Below are 16058 nucleotides of genomic sequence, written 5' to 3' on the forward strand. Positions count from 1 at the left end.
GTACCGATGTTTATCTGCATTATGGATTCATGGAATTGCATTATGGAACAGGGGGCAAGTCGTTTCTTGTCATGGAATGACACCGTGACGTGGGCCACGGTGGCGAGATGTTAACTACCTCGCCAGGTATACAGGAGGTTCTGGGTTCGATCCCGACACTGATGCCTGTATATTTGGAGTTTGCATGTTCTCCCTGTGGTCGCATGGGTTTTTCTCCGGGTCCTCCGGGTTTTTTCCTCCACATTTAGAAACACGCGTTTAGAGTATTTGGCTGCAATACTTTCACGTGATACGCCGCTTCATTGAGTTAGCATTTGTGGCCAGATCGCTTCTGAAAAACAGCTACATAGCTGTGAGCCTCATCTGGTAAAATAACAAAATATAGTTGAGGTGTAGTTTAAACCACCGCCACGTGACGCGTGCATTGATTTGAGGTGCGCACCAAGGTACGGTGCATTTGACATTGGGAATGTCTTGGGCCTTCCGAGGGTGAGGAATCAATCGCCCCGTGCCACGTTCCCACGACCACCGGGCAAGCGAGAGACAGCCCGGTCCGCGAACCCGTGCAATTGGGGGGGGGGGGGGGGGCAGGCAATGCCACTCACTTGCAGCATGAAAGGCAAGGAGCCGCGCCACCCTTGTAAACAGTTCGGGACGTCATGGGCCAAGAGTGGACGACAAATGCGTAAATGGCGTCTCTCGCGTGAAGTTAACTTCAGGGCCGTGTTTTTTGTTGTTGTTGTGGTTTAAGAAATAAAGTAAATGCCAACCAGTCCTCGGATCGCTTTTCCACTGCTCGCCAAGCCTGGGAATTGAAGCGGTGGTTAACTGTGTGCTCTCACGGAACGCGAACCCACCGCACCCCACCTCCGTATCCCTTGAAAGAAAAAAAAACGACGGGAAAATAGAAACGAGACACTGTCACGGGAACGGAGTCACCTGACCCACCAGGGGTCGGCAAACTGCGGGCTGCGAGCCGCCTGCGGCTGTTTAAGGAACCGCTTCGTGACGTTCTTTGTTCAGGGACCACCGGCTCGGATTCACCACTTGGCATTGCGGCCCTTGAAATATTGAGGGGGCTTTTTTGACCGAATTAAAAAAAATGGCTTGTCTTTGTCATTTTGGTTGTTAAACCCCTGGCCTAACCCCGTGGCATATTAATTTGTTTTAAATAAACCCTACTTTAAAAAAAATACGTTTTCGTGAATTAAATGAGGGTGGGGGTGTCACAAGACATACGGACCACCCTGTACAATCATCTAATTTTGTGCACTGCACTCTCTCCTGAACCCACTTTGTGGTCCCCACAGCAGCCGATGGCAACCTTGGTTTGTGCGCCGTGGTCACGCGTCCAAGCACCAGCCAGGCTCTCTCCCGGCTTACACATTCCTGCGGAGGGAGCTGGTAGGAACGTTGGGTTGTTCGGTCAATGGGCAGGGTCAACGGCGGCGTGGTGTATTCCGCAAATATGGCCGACTGTGAGGGCGGGCACAAGCCGGCGTGAGTAGGTTAAACGTTTAAGGGCACAGCGGGGTGACCAGCCCCTCCCCACCCAGCCCCACCCCTCCCCACCCAGCCCCTCCCCAACCTGCCCTCTCCACCCAGCCCCATCCCTCCCATTTTTGGATGCACGACGGACGGACAGAACAATCCCCTGTGGGCTGGTATAACCAGGAGGTTCCTACGAGTATAAAAAATATAAGATCAGGGGTAGTGGCTTGGGGGGGGCCGGAGTGAGGAGGAGGAGGAGGCAAAGTCGTGGAGCTGCGTCTAGGGCTCTTCGCGAGTCGGGAGAGAAATCGAGCTGACCAGGGCCGGGCTGGCGGTGCAGGATTTGCGCTGCACACAATGCAACTTTGACACGGCAAGCATCAATAAAACATCTTTATTGGAATGAACAATGACAGAATGGTTTTTTTTTACCCACACACTAACCTTCATGTGACAAGTTACTACAGTAGTCTTTACCAAAGTTGTAAAATTCAGCAGGCTTTTTGTTTTCCCCCGATATAAATTGCAGCCGCAGTCTCACTGTGTGCGCTGCAAGGGCTACCAATTAATACGACACTAAAAAGAAAAATCGACCAATCGCAGAAGGCCCCCCCCCACACCACCACCACCTCTGCATGTACAGGGCAGACGTTGACGAGTTTTAGTGTCGAGTAACCGGCCGTCATCATTGAAGCTGAGAGATGTTGCGGCCAGCTGTTGGCTTCAGACAAGCATTTGGTCAATCCTGAATTTCCCCCACGAACAAAAGAACACGTCATAGATTATACGCCTAAAAATGTTAACACGTAATAAATGGTACAACAGTACTCCTTTGCATGACACAGTAAAGTTTTATGTAAAACTTTTCAGTAAAAAAAAGTATAAACTTAAGATCCATGACAGTCCTCCAGGCAATGTAAGAGGGTTATATTAAAACATTAAAACGCAGTTGTTGTTTTTTTTTACAATTAGTCAAAGATGCAAACTTAATGAATAAACTGTGAGTTAACCCTAACATAAACAACTCCATAAAACTCCCACTGAGCAGACCCAAAGTTTGTATAGAAACGTAACCCAGGCTTACATTTCGCTCAACAGTTCATGAGGCCTTTAAAGAGGTATTATGTGGAGCGAGATAGGTAGATTAATATTGGCATATCCTTACCGTGACGTATGGTACAGTATGCACAAGGGATCTGGTTGTTTAGTTTTTTTTCTTTATTTTTGGACAACATGGAAACTCTCGTCAGTTCAACTAAGCAGTGATGAAGTTAAAGCTACAGGCATTAATCAATGGAATACTCCGATCAAGGAAAGAGTTAATATCACAGGAACATTCAGCCGCGTAACTTACTGTAATTTTTTTTGACATTAACATTTACATGTCAGATTTTATCAAAAAACAGTTTACATTGTTTTGTTCTTAAAGCTTATGAATACGGACATTTAACATCTATCAAAAAAACAAGCGCACAGACTACTGCAAAATACCCAACCGCCACGACTAAATTTTAAAAATCCAAAATAAAATAAAAAATTGAAAATAAAAATAAAATAACAAAACTTGTTATCCATACAATTTTTTTTTACTGACTAACATTAATACAAAGATAATTGGCTTGTGCCTACAGTGGACCTCCGGACTGTGCTGGAAGTCAAATGAGCAATATTTTCGTTATACTTTTTATTTCCTATTTTTTTTCCCTCCCGTTCGTATGCGGCGTTGGTGAGAGACGACACGATTGAGGTCACAGTCTTTGCGATCCAGGCCTTGGCTGGCTCCATAACCCAGAGATAACCTCGCCACGACAAGCAGGCTCAACACCACGGCGCCTCCAGAGGGCATTTTAACCGAGGCTGGCCACGGGCCAGCTCCGGCTGCCGCTCTCGCAGGGAGGGCATCGTCGTGCAAGCAAAGTTTTCCCGCGCGCGGGGGACGAAATCGCAACGAGCTCCTCTCGTCTCATTTCTCACTCTTGCGGACGTACCGCCGCTTCTTGCTGCTGCTGCTTGAACTCGGCGAAGGCTTGCGGAGCCACTGGCACTTTTCACATTTGTTTTCAACTCCTTCAATTTTGCATGTCATCTCGTTTTCGTTTCGTTTCTTTTTTGTAGTACGTCCAGCACGGGAACACCTCCGGGGCACAAAACACGCGGACGACGCGGCGCGTGCACTGCGCCCCCCTCCCCCGAGGACGCACGCGCTCTGTCTGATCAGCACCTGGCGGCAGGGAAAGCGACATCCATCCGTCGCCCCGAGATTCGTGGGCACCGATCATTGCGGAGGTGCGGCCAAACTGGCGCCGCACGCACGGGGGCGCAGCACGGCTGTGATCGAGCCATCGCACCGCGAGACACGGTGCGAGTGTGAAATGTTTGCGTGTCGTCGTTGCACAGCCGGGATTACGCAGTGGCATCGTTTATTTTGTGGGGCGGGGGGGTGAGGCAGATGTTTTATTGTACACTGTTCTCTTCGGGGCAAAAAAATAAAACGGATGTGCTCCGATTTATTTTCTCACATCCGTGAAGATCTCAATTACCGCACAGTGATGTCCTGCAGGTGTCGGCTATATTTACTGTCGTATTTCCCTTCTCCTCTCGGGGACTGCGTGTGAATGCCCAATGCACGATTTACCGATGACAGAAAGATAACAAGGTAATAATTATTGTTAGTACGATTGATTTCATCATCCTCTAGCATTCTGCGACACATCAGGGACCAATTACACTTCTTTAAATATTACAATTTAGCTATTTGTGAGGAAAAAAATTACTTCGTGTGTAATACACGCAGATTTACCAACAGATTGTTGCTGTCAGTGTGCACGTATTTACATATTTATAGCAATGACTGTGTTTGGATCTTGAGTGTTATTGTGTACGTGCTTGAAGGGCACAAAGCCTTCTCACACCAGCATAGTTCTGCCTTTTTGTGCATCCTGTTACAAATCCAATTACGGGATTTTGCGTCGCGAGGATAAACAGTGGTAAGTCCGCAAGCGCGCGCGCATCTGCTGCCGGAGGCACACGCCCTTGCCAACGCGCGCATTGAGTGCGCACGCGCGCGCTCACAACTTCAAAAACAAAAACAACGGCGTGTGACGTGTCTGCGAGTGCGAGCCGGCGTCGGGTTTTTTTTTATCCCACGGGCGAGCGCGCGACACCTCGTGCTCGCGCAGGCCAGGACCACCGGCCGCTTCGGCCTGTCGCGTCGGCGGTCGGCGGCGTCGGCACGGCTCGTCCGCCGCCCGTGAACGTCTCTCTCCACGGCGGCGGCGATGGCGGCGGCGGCGATGGTGGGACGGGCGGAACGGAGCGGAGCGGCCGGCTGACGTGCGCGGACAGGCGGTCGCCTGCCGATCGAGGTCGGTGAGGTGCGGGTGTGGCGTCGGGCGGCGCGCGGGTAAAAACTAAAAACGAGTCCTCACTGCGACGACTGAGACGTGGGGTTCTCGCTCTTGATCTCGGGCACGGCGGGCGGCTTGCTGTTCCAGGGGCTGTTATTGCCGAGCGCCGGCGAGTGGCCAAAGTCGTCGTCGTCGTCCAAGCCGTTGGCCGCGTCGTACTGCGTGTTCTCGAGCCGCGTGATCAGCCTCTCGTCCTCGTCCCCGAACTCGCCGCCCATCAGGGTGGGCTCCCCTACGACCATCACATCCTTCTCCACGCCGCGCCGGGCCCGCGCCACCGTTTGGGTCCAGGGGCAAGGGGGGTCATAGGTGAAGGGGCGGCGGCGACGGCAGCGACGGCGGCGACGACCACGGCAGGGAGGGAGCATAGACGGGACGGAGGGGAGGGGAGAGAGACAGCACAGCGGCATGCAGCACCTGAATAGCGATGCAATGACGAGGCACTAAGCGTTGCCATCGGAGTGGTGCCTTAACGAAACAAATTAAACGGATTTTTTTTATTCTGCCCAGGGCATTCTTCCTCACGGATTATTTCCCATGTCCCTGTGAGACTGGAGTAGGCACGTGACCAGTAGCCACAGCCATAGCGAGCGGTATACTCGATGCGGTATGCCAGAGTGGCGAGAGATATTTTCCGTGTCGCTGGCCTGATCACTGAAATGAAGCGCTAATTATACTTATCAAAAAAATATTAGGCGAAAATATCCAAACTCGCATTAAGTGCCTCTGCCGCCAATTTTCCCCAGCCGGTTTGTTGTGCCATAGTTTTGCTTGCAATTGCTCAATTAGCCCTAGCCATTAAAAAAAAACAATTTGGTGGGAGTAAGAGGGTGCACTACACAGCTGTGCCTGTTCATCCGCCACCCGGCCCCAGCACCCCTCTGCTCATTGCAAGGAAGCGCCAGTGGCCTTTTTTCGAGAAGGCCGTTTGGTTTGGCACTCACCACTGTGCACACAACGATCGCATCATCATTATATTTCCAGCAGGGGGCAAACCACGATTGCCTCTCCAGCCATGCATGACCCGCAGACTTTTAGCGCAGTAATGTATGCGGGAACGACTTTTGTACTGTACCGCGCGCATTGATCACGTACGATGCACACCAACGTGTACGCACAGATATTCAAGCACCCAGGCAACCATACCGTACACACACGTGCGATTCACATGCAGCTATTGACAAGCACACCCATGCACAGCCACACACACACACAGCACCTTGGGTCACTCGTAAAAAAATATCAGCAATGGTTAATTTCCCAATGCCACTGCCATTTCTCATGATCCCCCCCCAAATAAAAATAGGGTATCCCAAATAGCGTAGACGTGAACTAATTTCACATAATAGGGTTTAAATGTGTCCATTCATTTCTGACTTTCATGAATTACGTTAATATTCATAAGACAAGATGGCTAAATTACATCATTAAGGATGGCCTTGCCATTAAAATGCATTGTTCAAATCCTGCACAGAGCTGCTTTCAGTCCTTCAGCGCTCGCTCGCTCACACAGAGCATCAGCTGGGAGGCATTACACAGGGCGGGCTGCCTGCGAGCATAAATTAAGGATTTATGGATATTTTTTTTGTGTAAACCGGTGTGACGGTAACGACCCTCTCGCTGGAGAGGATCTGGAGCAGTCCGAGCAGCGGGCACGCTCCCTCCTCCTCCTCCTCATCCCCACCCCACACACACACCCACGCCTCGGCTCGAGTGGTTGTGTCCATCACCATGGTTCTCGGCCTCTCCACATAAATACGGCAATGAACAGTCACTGAGCTCATTCATTAATAGCGATAACACGTAAATGATGAGTGGCAGATGAAAAATTACGCTCGCCGATGGAGTAACACGCGGAGGGGTCTGGCCTGCGTTCTGTAATTTCCCGTTCTGAGTGCTGCGCCTCCATCTCATCCAACCCCCTCCCACACACACCACCCAAAGCACCATCTCCTCCCCCAACCAAACCCCCTTCATCCTCTGCGAATCCTGACAGTGAACTCGCCCAGCGAACCCCTTCGCCGTGAACGCAATGGATTCTTCCCATCACCTCCCGTATGTGCTGTAGATTTTTTTTGACTCAATAAAATATCTCGCCGCCGTCGTCGTCCTAATAAAATATACAGCATCTACATGTAATAATTTAAAATGCGTATTAATTATCACTGTCCTGGTCCGCTGGTCTGACACTCTGGGGAGCCGTGGCAGCTCACTCAATCCTGACAGTGCCGCCTATGGCCGTGACTCGGCTTTCATTCACATCCCTGCCTCCTCAACGCAGTTCACAGGGGTATTTTTGTTGTTGTTGTCGCTGTCGCTGCTGCTACTGCTGCTCACCACCCTCCTGCTTGCACACACGAGCTGTGGCTGCTGGTGAATTTCAACACAGATTAAGGGCGAGAAAATTGTCCCGGTTTTTGCCAGGGCAGTCCCCCCCCCCCCCCAGTGGTTTCAGAGAGGCTGTTTTGGTGTCGTCCTCCCCTCCTCCAACACCCCCCTCCCCACCAATCCTGCCCGCAAAGCTTTTATGAAAATCTTAAGATTTTTGTCCCCGGTTCAACATTCTGGCCTCACGCACCGCATGACTCACGCGGAGGAGAGGGGTCAGCGGTGGGGTGGGGGTGGGGTGGGGGTGGGGTCCAGGGGGAGGGGGCGTGTCCCACTCACCGTGTGGGTGGGGCTCGTGATCGATAGGGGGCGTGGCTTTGTGAAAGTAGGCGGAGCTATGTAAACGTAGGCGGGGCCATGTGAAAGTAGGCGGGGCCATGTGAAAGTAGGCGGGGCAGTGTGAAAGTAGGCGGGGCTATGTGAAAGTAGGCGGGGTTATGTGAAAATATATTCTTAGGTTTCGATTTAAAGCTTTCGTGACTGCAGGGATTCATCTTCTTGGTTCTTTCGGTAAAGTCACGTAGAAGGGAAGTAATAAAATAATAAAAATAAAACATAATAAAACAATTCTCACGACGTTTCGGCCACAACGCAAGCAGCCATCCTCAGGCGAAGAATGAAACACCCCAAGCTTGGAGCGTATATTTAAGCTGGGTTAGAGGGGGGGGAGGTGGGAAGAAGAGCGCCTAAACAAAATAATTTGCATATCAAGAGGAATTCAGCATATGGAAAATGCGTAGGAGGTGGGCGGGGGGGGTTCCAAATCAATACTATGCCCGTGCATTATGCAGGATTAGCAGCATCAAAGGGGGGGGGGGGGAAGGGGGGGAGCATTAACAAAGGAAAGGAATGTTAATAGTATGTAGCTGTAGTTACTAAACAACCACGTAAAAAACTACAGTATAAACTGCATGACAAACTAAAGTATAAACTACATAGCATCATCAGTAAACTTACTATACTCTACAATAAGCTGAGTTACTAACAGTAAGTAATACATGAAAAATTCTACGTTGTAAAAAATTATATAATATGCTTCCATCTAAACTTTATTCTCTTACATCACACGCGTCTATACCGTACTATATACTTCCATAGGCAAAACCAACATTAAATTACATACTGTATTGCTATAAACCACCACATTTTTAATATAACACTATGTATTATTCTACCCACCCTAATGTGTATCAAAATGGTTTATTACGTCCTTCCAGTGATTGCTAAGCCAGAATCCATCTTCTCGGTTAAAATTGTCTCTGTGTTTGTAAATGTGGATCGCCTCATGTACGAATCTCTCATGATAGCCAGATGGCTTGCAGAGAACCTCTGTCTTGGAGAAGTCAATGTCATGTGAGCCCACTGAGTTGTAACAGTGATCTGCCACGGCTGAGGTGTTTGTCCTACAGTGTTTCAGGTCAGCTTTATGTTCACGGATGCGGTCCGAGACATGTCGTTTGGTTTCCCCAATGTAACTGCTACCACAGAGGCAACTTAGTTTGTAGACACCAGGGTACTGTATGTCTGGAACCACATCTTTTACAGACGGTACCAGATCACGGATTTTATGTACTGTGTTGAAACGGACCTGGATCTTGTGTTTAATCAGGATTTTGGAGATCTTTTTTGTGACCCCGGCAATGTAGGGTAAGGTGATGGTCTTGAAAGGCTCCTCAACAGGATCCTTCTTGGTGGTTGGAGTGATGGCTTTGCGGATTGTGTAGTCGGAGTAACCATTAGCCTTAAGAGCTTGGCGTACGTGTTTGAGTTCACTGGAAATGTGTTCATGGTCGGAGATGCATTGGGCTCTATGATATAGAGTCTTGATGAGGGAATTCTTCTGGGATGGATGGTGGTGGGAATCCGGTTTTAGATAAGCATCCGTGTGGGTGGCTTTCCTGTAGACAGAGTGGCTCATTGAACCATCAGGTCTCCTTTTGATTAGGACATCCAAAAAGGGTAGCTTGCCATCATTTTCGACTTCCATGGTGAATCTGATGGCTGGGTGTATGGAATTGATATGGTCGAGAAATTGGTCTAGAGCAGGCCGGCCATGTGGCCAGATGACAAAAGTGTCGTCTACGTACCTCTTCCATAAGGTCGGGCGTAGAGTGGCAGTCTGGATGGCGTCCGTCTCAAATTTCTCCATGAAGATGTTGGCTACAACCGGAGATAAGGGGGAGCCCATTGGGGTGCCCTCAATTTGCTTGTAGAAGGTTCCATTCCAGGTGAAGTATGTATTGGTTAAGCAGTGTCTCACCAGGGGGGGTACCCCAGCATTCAGTCCTTGATGAACCAAGTCTTCAATGATTGCGATGGTGTCAGGCACAGGCACCTTGGTGAACAAGGAAACCACATCAAAACTGACAAGCAGGTCGTCTGGGGACAGGGCAATCCCCTTGATTGTTGATACCAGGTCAGTAGAGTTTAGTACTGCAGAGGTGGTTTTTCCAGTGAAAGGCCGTAGGATTTCGGACAAAAAACGAGCCAGTTTGTAAGTCGGGGAGTTGATAGTAGAGACAATGGGACGAAGAGGTGTATCTTCTTTATGTATCTTTGGCAAGCCGTACAATCTTGGTGGCCTGGCTGCAGAAGGTTTCAACGAGAACTGTTTGGTCTGATCAATTAATGCGGTTGAAGCAGAAATGATGTTGTTGGTTTTGGAGACGAGGCTGTTGGTGGGGTCTCTTTTTATTTTTGTATAGCTGCCATCGGTGAGTAGTTCTTGAATTTTGTTGTTGTATTCTATTTTGTCCATGATGACAGTGGCATTGCCTTTGTCGGCTGAGAGGATGACAATGTCATCCCTCTTTTTTAATTGAGCTAATTCAAAACGCTCATCTTTGCTGATGTTGCTAGCTGGCATCTTAGCGTTTTTGAGGGTTACAGAGATTTCCGATCTTGCTACGTCTGCAGCGATGTGACTCAAGCCCTTGAGAGCTACATCTACTCGAGCAATTATATCATTAACTGGTATGTGTCTAGGTGTGACTGCAAAGTTTAGTCCTTTAGCTAAAACGGATTTCAAACCTTCAGAAATAGGACTGTTACTGCGATTAATTACGACTTTGTTCACATCTAGCTTTTCAATGTGTGGGTCCGGTTTCTTGTTTGAGAGGCGGTTGAATTTGGAAATCAAGTTGTCCTTACATTTAGTCGACATAGCGGCAGCTGAAGAGGCAGTCATTTTTTCCACATGTTCCCAATCCGATGTGGACATTGTTGCACTCAAGGATAAGTGTGATTTGTAGAGTGTCTTGTCTAACTGATCTAGTTCGGTGCGCGTAAGTCTGATTTTCTCTGAGATAAGAGCTAAGCTAGTTCTAGACAGAATTCGTTTCGCATTAGAAGAAGTTACAGCAGCAGATGTTAGTGTAAATGCGTTCGGTATTACCTTAGAGTCGCGGCATCTCTTCAGAAAGGTGAGAGACTCGATTAGCTGAGCCTTCTTGTCCCGGAGCTTGTTGAAGGATCTCAAAGTTATGTGGAAACCCTCCCCGTAGAGGCGGTTAAATTTCGATTTAAAGCTTTCGTGACTGCAGGGATTCATCTTCTTGGTTCTTTCGGTAAAGTCACGTAGAAGGGAAGTAATAAAATAATAAAAATAAAACATAATAAAACAATTCTCACGACGTTTCGGCCACAACGCAAGCAGCCATCCTCAGGCGAAGAATGAAACACCCCAAGCTTGGAGCGTATATTTAAGCTGGGTTAGAGGGGGGGGGAGGTGGGAAGAAGAGCGCCTAAACAAAATAATTTGCATATCAAGAGGAATTCAGCATATGGAAAATGCGTAGGAGGTGGGCGGGGGGGGTTCCAAATCAATACTATGCCCGTGCATTATGCAGGATTAGCAGCATCAAAGGGGGGGGGGGGGAAGGGGGGGGAGCATTAACAAAGGAAAGGAATGTTAATAGTATGTAGCTGTAGTTACTAAACAACCACGTAAAAAACTACAGTATAAACTGCATGACAAACTAAAGTATAAACTACATAGCATCATCAGTAAACTTACTATACTCTACAATAAGCTGAGTTACTAACAGTAAGTAATACATGAAAAATTCTACGTTGTAAAAAATTATATAATATGCTTCCATCTAAACTTTATTCTCTTACATCACACGCGTCTATACCGTACTATATACTTCCATAGGCAAAACCAACATTAAATTACATACTGTATTGCTATAAACCACCACATTTTTAATATAACACTATGTATTATTCTACCCACCCTAATGTGTATCAAAATGGTTTATTACGTCCTTCCAGTGATTGCTAAGCCAGAATCCATCTTCTCGGTTAAAATTGTCTCTGTGTTTGTAAATGTGGATCGCCTCATGTACGAATCTCTCATGATAGCCAGATGGCTTGCAGAGAACCTCTGTCTTGGAGAAGTCAATGTCATGTGAGCCCACTGAGTTGTAACAGTGATCTGCCACGGCTGAGGTGTTTGTCCTACAGTGTTTCAGGTCAGCTTTATGTTCACGGATGCGGTCCGAGACATGTCGTTTGGTTTCCCCAATGTAACTGCTACCACAGAGGCAACTTAGTTTGTAGACACCAGGGTACTGTATGTCTGGAACCACATCTGTAACCCTCAAAAACGCTAAGATGCCAGCTAGCAACATCAGCAAAGATGAGCGTTTTGAATTAGCTCAATTAAAAAAGAGGGATGACATTGTCATCCTCTCAGCCGACAAAGGCAATGCCACTGTCATCATGGACAAAATAGAATACAACAACAAAATTCAAGAACTACTCACCGATGGCAGCTATACAAAAATAAAAAGAGACCCCACCAACAGCCTCGTCTCCAAAACCAACAACATCATTTCTGCTTCAACCGCATTAATTGATCAGACCAAACAGTTCTCGTTGAAACCTTCTGCAGCCAGGCCACCAAGATTGTACGGCTTGCCAAAGATACATAAAGAAGATACACCTCTTCGTCCCATTGTCTCTACTATCAACTCCCCGACTTACAAACTGGCTCGTTTTTTGTCCGAAATCCTACGGCCTTTCACTGGAAAAACCACCTCTGCAGTACTAAACTCTACTGACCTGGTATCAACAATCAAGGGGATTGCCCTGTCCCCAGACGACCTGCTTGTCAGTTTTGATGTGGTTTCCTTGTTCACCAAGGTGCCTGTGCCTGACACCATCGCAATCATTGAAGACTTGGTTCATCAAGGACTGAATGCTGGGGTACCCCCCCTGGTGAGACACTGCTTAACCAATACATACTTCACCTGGAATGGAACCTTCTACAAGCAAATTGAGGGCACCCCAATGGGCTCCCCCTTATCTCCGGTTGTAGCCAACATCTTCATGGAGAAATTTGAGACGGACGCCATCCAGACTGCCACTCTACGCCCGACCTTATGGAAGAGGTACGTAGACGACACTTTTGTCATCTGGCCACATGGCCGGCCTGCTCTAGACCAATTTCTCGACCATATCAATTCCATACACCCAGCCATCAGATTCACCATGGAAGTCGAAAATGATGGCAAGCTACCCTTTTTGGATGTCCTAATCAAAAGGAGACCTGATGGTTCAATGAGCCACTCTGTCTACAGGAAAGCCACCCACACGGATGCTTATCTAAAACCGGATTCCCACCACCATCCATCCCAGAAGAATTCCCTCATCAAGACTCTATATCATAGAGCCCAATGCATCTCCGACCATGAACACATTTCCAGTGAACTCAAACACGTACGCCAAGCTCTTAAGGCTAATGGTTACTCCGACTACACAATCCGCAAAGCCATCACTCCAACCACCAAGAAGGATCCTGTTGAGGAGCCTTTCAAGACCATCACCTTACCCTACATTGCCGGGGTCACAAAAAAGATCTCCAAAATCCTGATTAAACACAAGATCCAGGTCCGTTTCAACACAGTACATAAAATCCGTGATCTGGTACCGTCTGTAAAAGATGTGGTTCCAGACATACAGTACCCTGGTGTCTACAAACTAAGTTGCCTCTGTGGTAGCAGTTACATTGGGGAAACCAAACGACATGTCTCGGACCGCATCCGTGAACATAAAGCTGACCTGAAACACTGTAGGACAAACACCTCAGCCGTGGCAGATCACTGTTACAACTCAGTGGGCTCACATGACATTGACTTCTCCAAGACAGAGGTTCTCTGCAAGCCATCTGGCTATCATGAGAGATTCGTACATGAGGCGATCCACATTTACAAACACAGAGACAATTTTAACCGAGAAGATGGATTCTGGCTTAGCAATCACTGGAAGGACGTAATAAACCATTTTGATACACATTAGGGTGGGTAGAATAATACATAGTGTTATATTAAAAATGTGGTGGTTTATAGCAATACAGTATGTAATTTAATGTTGGTTTTGCCTATGGAAGTATATAGTACGGTATAGACGCGTGTGATGTAAGAGAATAAAGTTTAGATGGAAGCATATTATATAATTTTTTACAACGTAGAATTTTTCATGTATTACTTACTGTTAGTAACTCAGCTTATTGTAGAGTATAGTAAGTTTACTGATGATGCTATGTAGTTTATACTTTAGTTTGTCATGCAGTTTATACTGTAGTTTTTTACGTGGTTGTTTAGTAACTACAGCTACATACTATTAACATTCCTTTCCTTTGTTAATGCTCCCCCCCTTCCCCCCCCCCCCTTTGATGCTGCTAATCCTGCATAATGCACGGGCATAGTATTGATTTGGAACCCCCCCCGCCCACCTCCTACGCATTTTCCATATGCTGAATTCCTCTTGATATGCAAATTATTTTGTTTAGGCGCTCTTCTTCCCACCTCCCCCCCCTCTAACCCAGCTTAAATATACGCTCCAAGCTTGGGGTGTTTCATTCTTCGCCTGAGGATGGCTGCTTGCGTTGTGGCCGAAACGTCGTGAGAATTGTTTTATTATGTTTTATTTTTATTATTTTATTACTTCCCTTCTACGTGACTTTACCGAAAGAACCAAGAAGATGAATCCCTGCAGTCACGAAAGCTTTAAATCGAAATTTAACCGCCTCTACGGGGAGGGTTTCCACATAACTTTGAGATCCTTCAACAAGCTCCGGGACAAGAAGGCTCAGCTAATCGAGTCTCTCACCTTTCTGAAGAGATGCCGCGACTCTAAGGTAATACCGAACGCATTTACACTAACATCTGCTGCTGTAACTTCTTCTAATGCGAAACGAATTCTGTCTAGAACTAGCTTAGCTCTTATCTCAGAGAAAATCAGACTTACGCGCACCGAACTAGATCAGTTAGACAAGACACTCTACAAATCACACTTATCCTTGAGTGCAACAATGTCCACATCGGATTGGGAACATGTGGAAAAAATGACTGCCTCTTCAGCTGCCGCTATGTCGACTAAATGTAAGGACAACTTGATTTCCAAATTCAACCGCCTCTCAAACAAGAAACCGGACCCACACATTGAAAAGCTAGATGTGAACAAAGTCGTAATTAATCGCAGTAACAGTCCTATTTCTGAAGGTTTGAAATCCGTTTTAGCTAAAGGACTAAACTTTGCAGTCACACCTAGACACATACCAGTTAATGATATAATTGCTCGAGTAGATGTAGCTCTCAAGGGCTTGAGTCACATCGCTGCAGACGTAGCAAGATCGGAAATCTCTGTAACCCTCAAAAACGCTAAGATGCCAGCTAGCAACATCAGCAAAGATGAGCGTTTTGAATTAGCTCAATTAAAAAAGAGGGATGACATTGTCATCCTCTCAGCCGACAAAGGCAATGCCACTGTCATCATGGACAAAATAGAATACAACAACAAAATTCAAGAACTACTCACCGATGGCAGCTATACAAAAATAAAAAGAGACCCCACCAACAGCCTCGTCTCCAAAACCAACAACATCATTTCTGCTTCAACCGCATTAATTGATCAGACCAAACAGTTCTCGTTGAAACCTTCTGCAGCCAGGCCACCAAGATTGTACGGCTTGCCAAAGATACATAAAGAAGATACACCTCTTCGTCCCATTGTCTCTACTATCAACTCCCCGACTTACAAACTGGCTCGTTTTTTGTCCGAAATCCTACGGCCTTTCACTGGAAAAACCACCTCTGCAGTACTAAACTCTACTGACCTGGTATCAACAATCAAGGGGATTGCCCTGTCCCCAGACGACCTGCTTGTCAGTTTTGATGTGGTTTCCTTGTTCACCAAGGTGCCTGTGCCTGACACCATCGCAATCATTGAAGACTTGGTTCATCAAGGACTGAATGCTGGGGTACCCCCCCTGGTGAGACACTGCTTAACCAATACATACTTCACCTGGAATGGAACCTTCTACAAGCAAATTGAGGGCACCCCAATGGGCTCCCCCTTATCTCCGGTTGTAGCCAACATCTTCATGGAGAAATTTGAGACGGACGCCATCCAGACTGCCACTCTACGCCCGACCTTATGGAAGAGGTACGTAGACGACACTTTTGTCATCTGGCCACATGGCCGGCCTGCTCTAGACCAATTTCTCGACCATATCAATTCCATACACCCAGCCATCAGATTCACCATGGAAGTCGAAAATGATGGCAAGCTACCCTTTTTGGATGTCCTAATCAAAAGGAGACCTGATGGTTCAATGAGCCACTCTGTCTACAGGAAAGCCACCCACACGGATGCTTATCTAAAACCGGATTCCCACCACCATCCATCCCAGAAGAATTCCCTCATCAAGACTCTATATCATAGAGCCCAATGCATCTCCGACCATGAACACATTTCCAGTGAACT

General features: G+C 47.3%; 1 protein-coding gene across 13 annotated transcripts in view; it reads right to left on the reverse strand.

Moving 5' to 3' along the window:
• Positions 1–1869: 1869 nt before the first annotated feature.
• Positions 1870–16058, reverse strand: part of LOC144717568 (LIM domain-binding protein 2-like) — a 173825-nt gene continuing 159636 nt past the window's right edge. For 7 of the 13 annotated variants that reach the window (XM_078592993.1, XM_078593002.1, XM_078592990.1 and 4 more), the window contains one exon: positions 1870–5149. In XM_078592993.1, coding sequence (XP_078449119.1) covers positions 4916–5149 — 234 coding nt within the window. In that variant the 3' untranslated portion in view covers positions 1870–4915. The remainder of the gene's footprint in view (positions 5150–16058) is intronic. The other 6 variants (XM_078592992.1, XM_078592989.1, XM_078592998.1 and 3 more) reach the window with 1 other exon arrangement.

Source organism: Lampetra planeri, chromosome 4 (genome assembly GCF_965212315.1).
Source record: "Lampetra planeri chromosome 4, kcLamPlan1.2.h2, whole genome shotgun sequence".
Classification (NCBI taxonomy): Eukaryota; Metazoa; Chordata; class Hyperoartia; order Petromyzontiformes; family Petromyzontidae; genus Lampetra; species Lampetra planeri.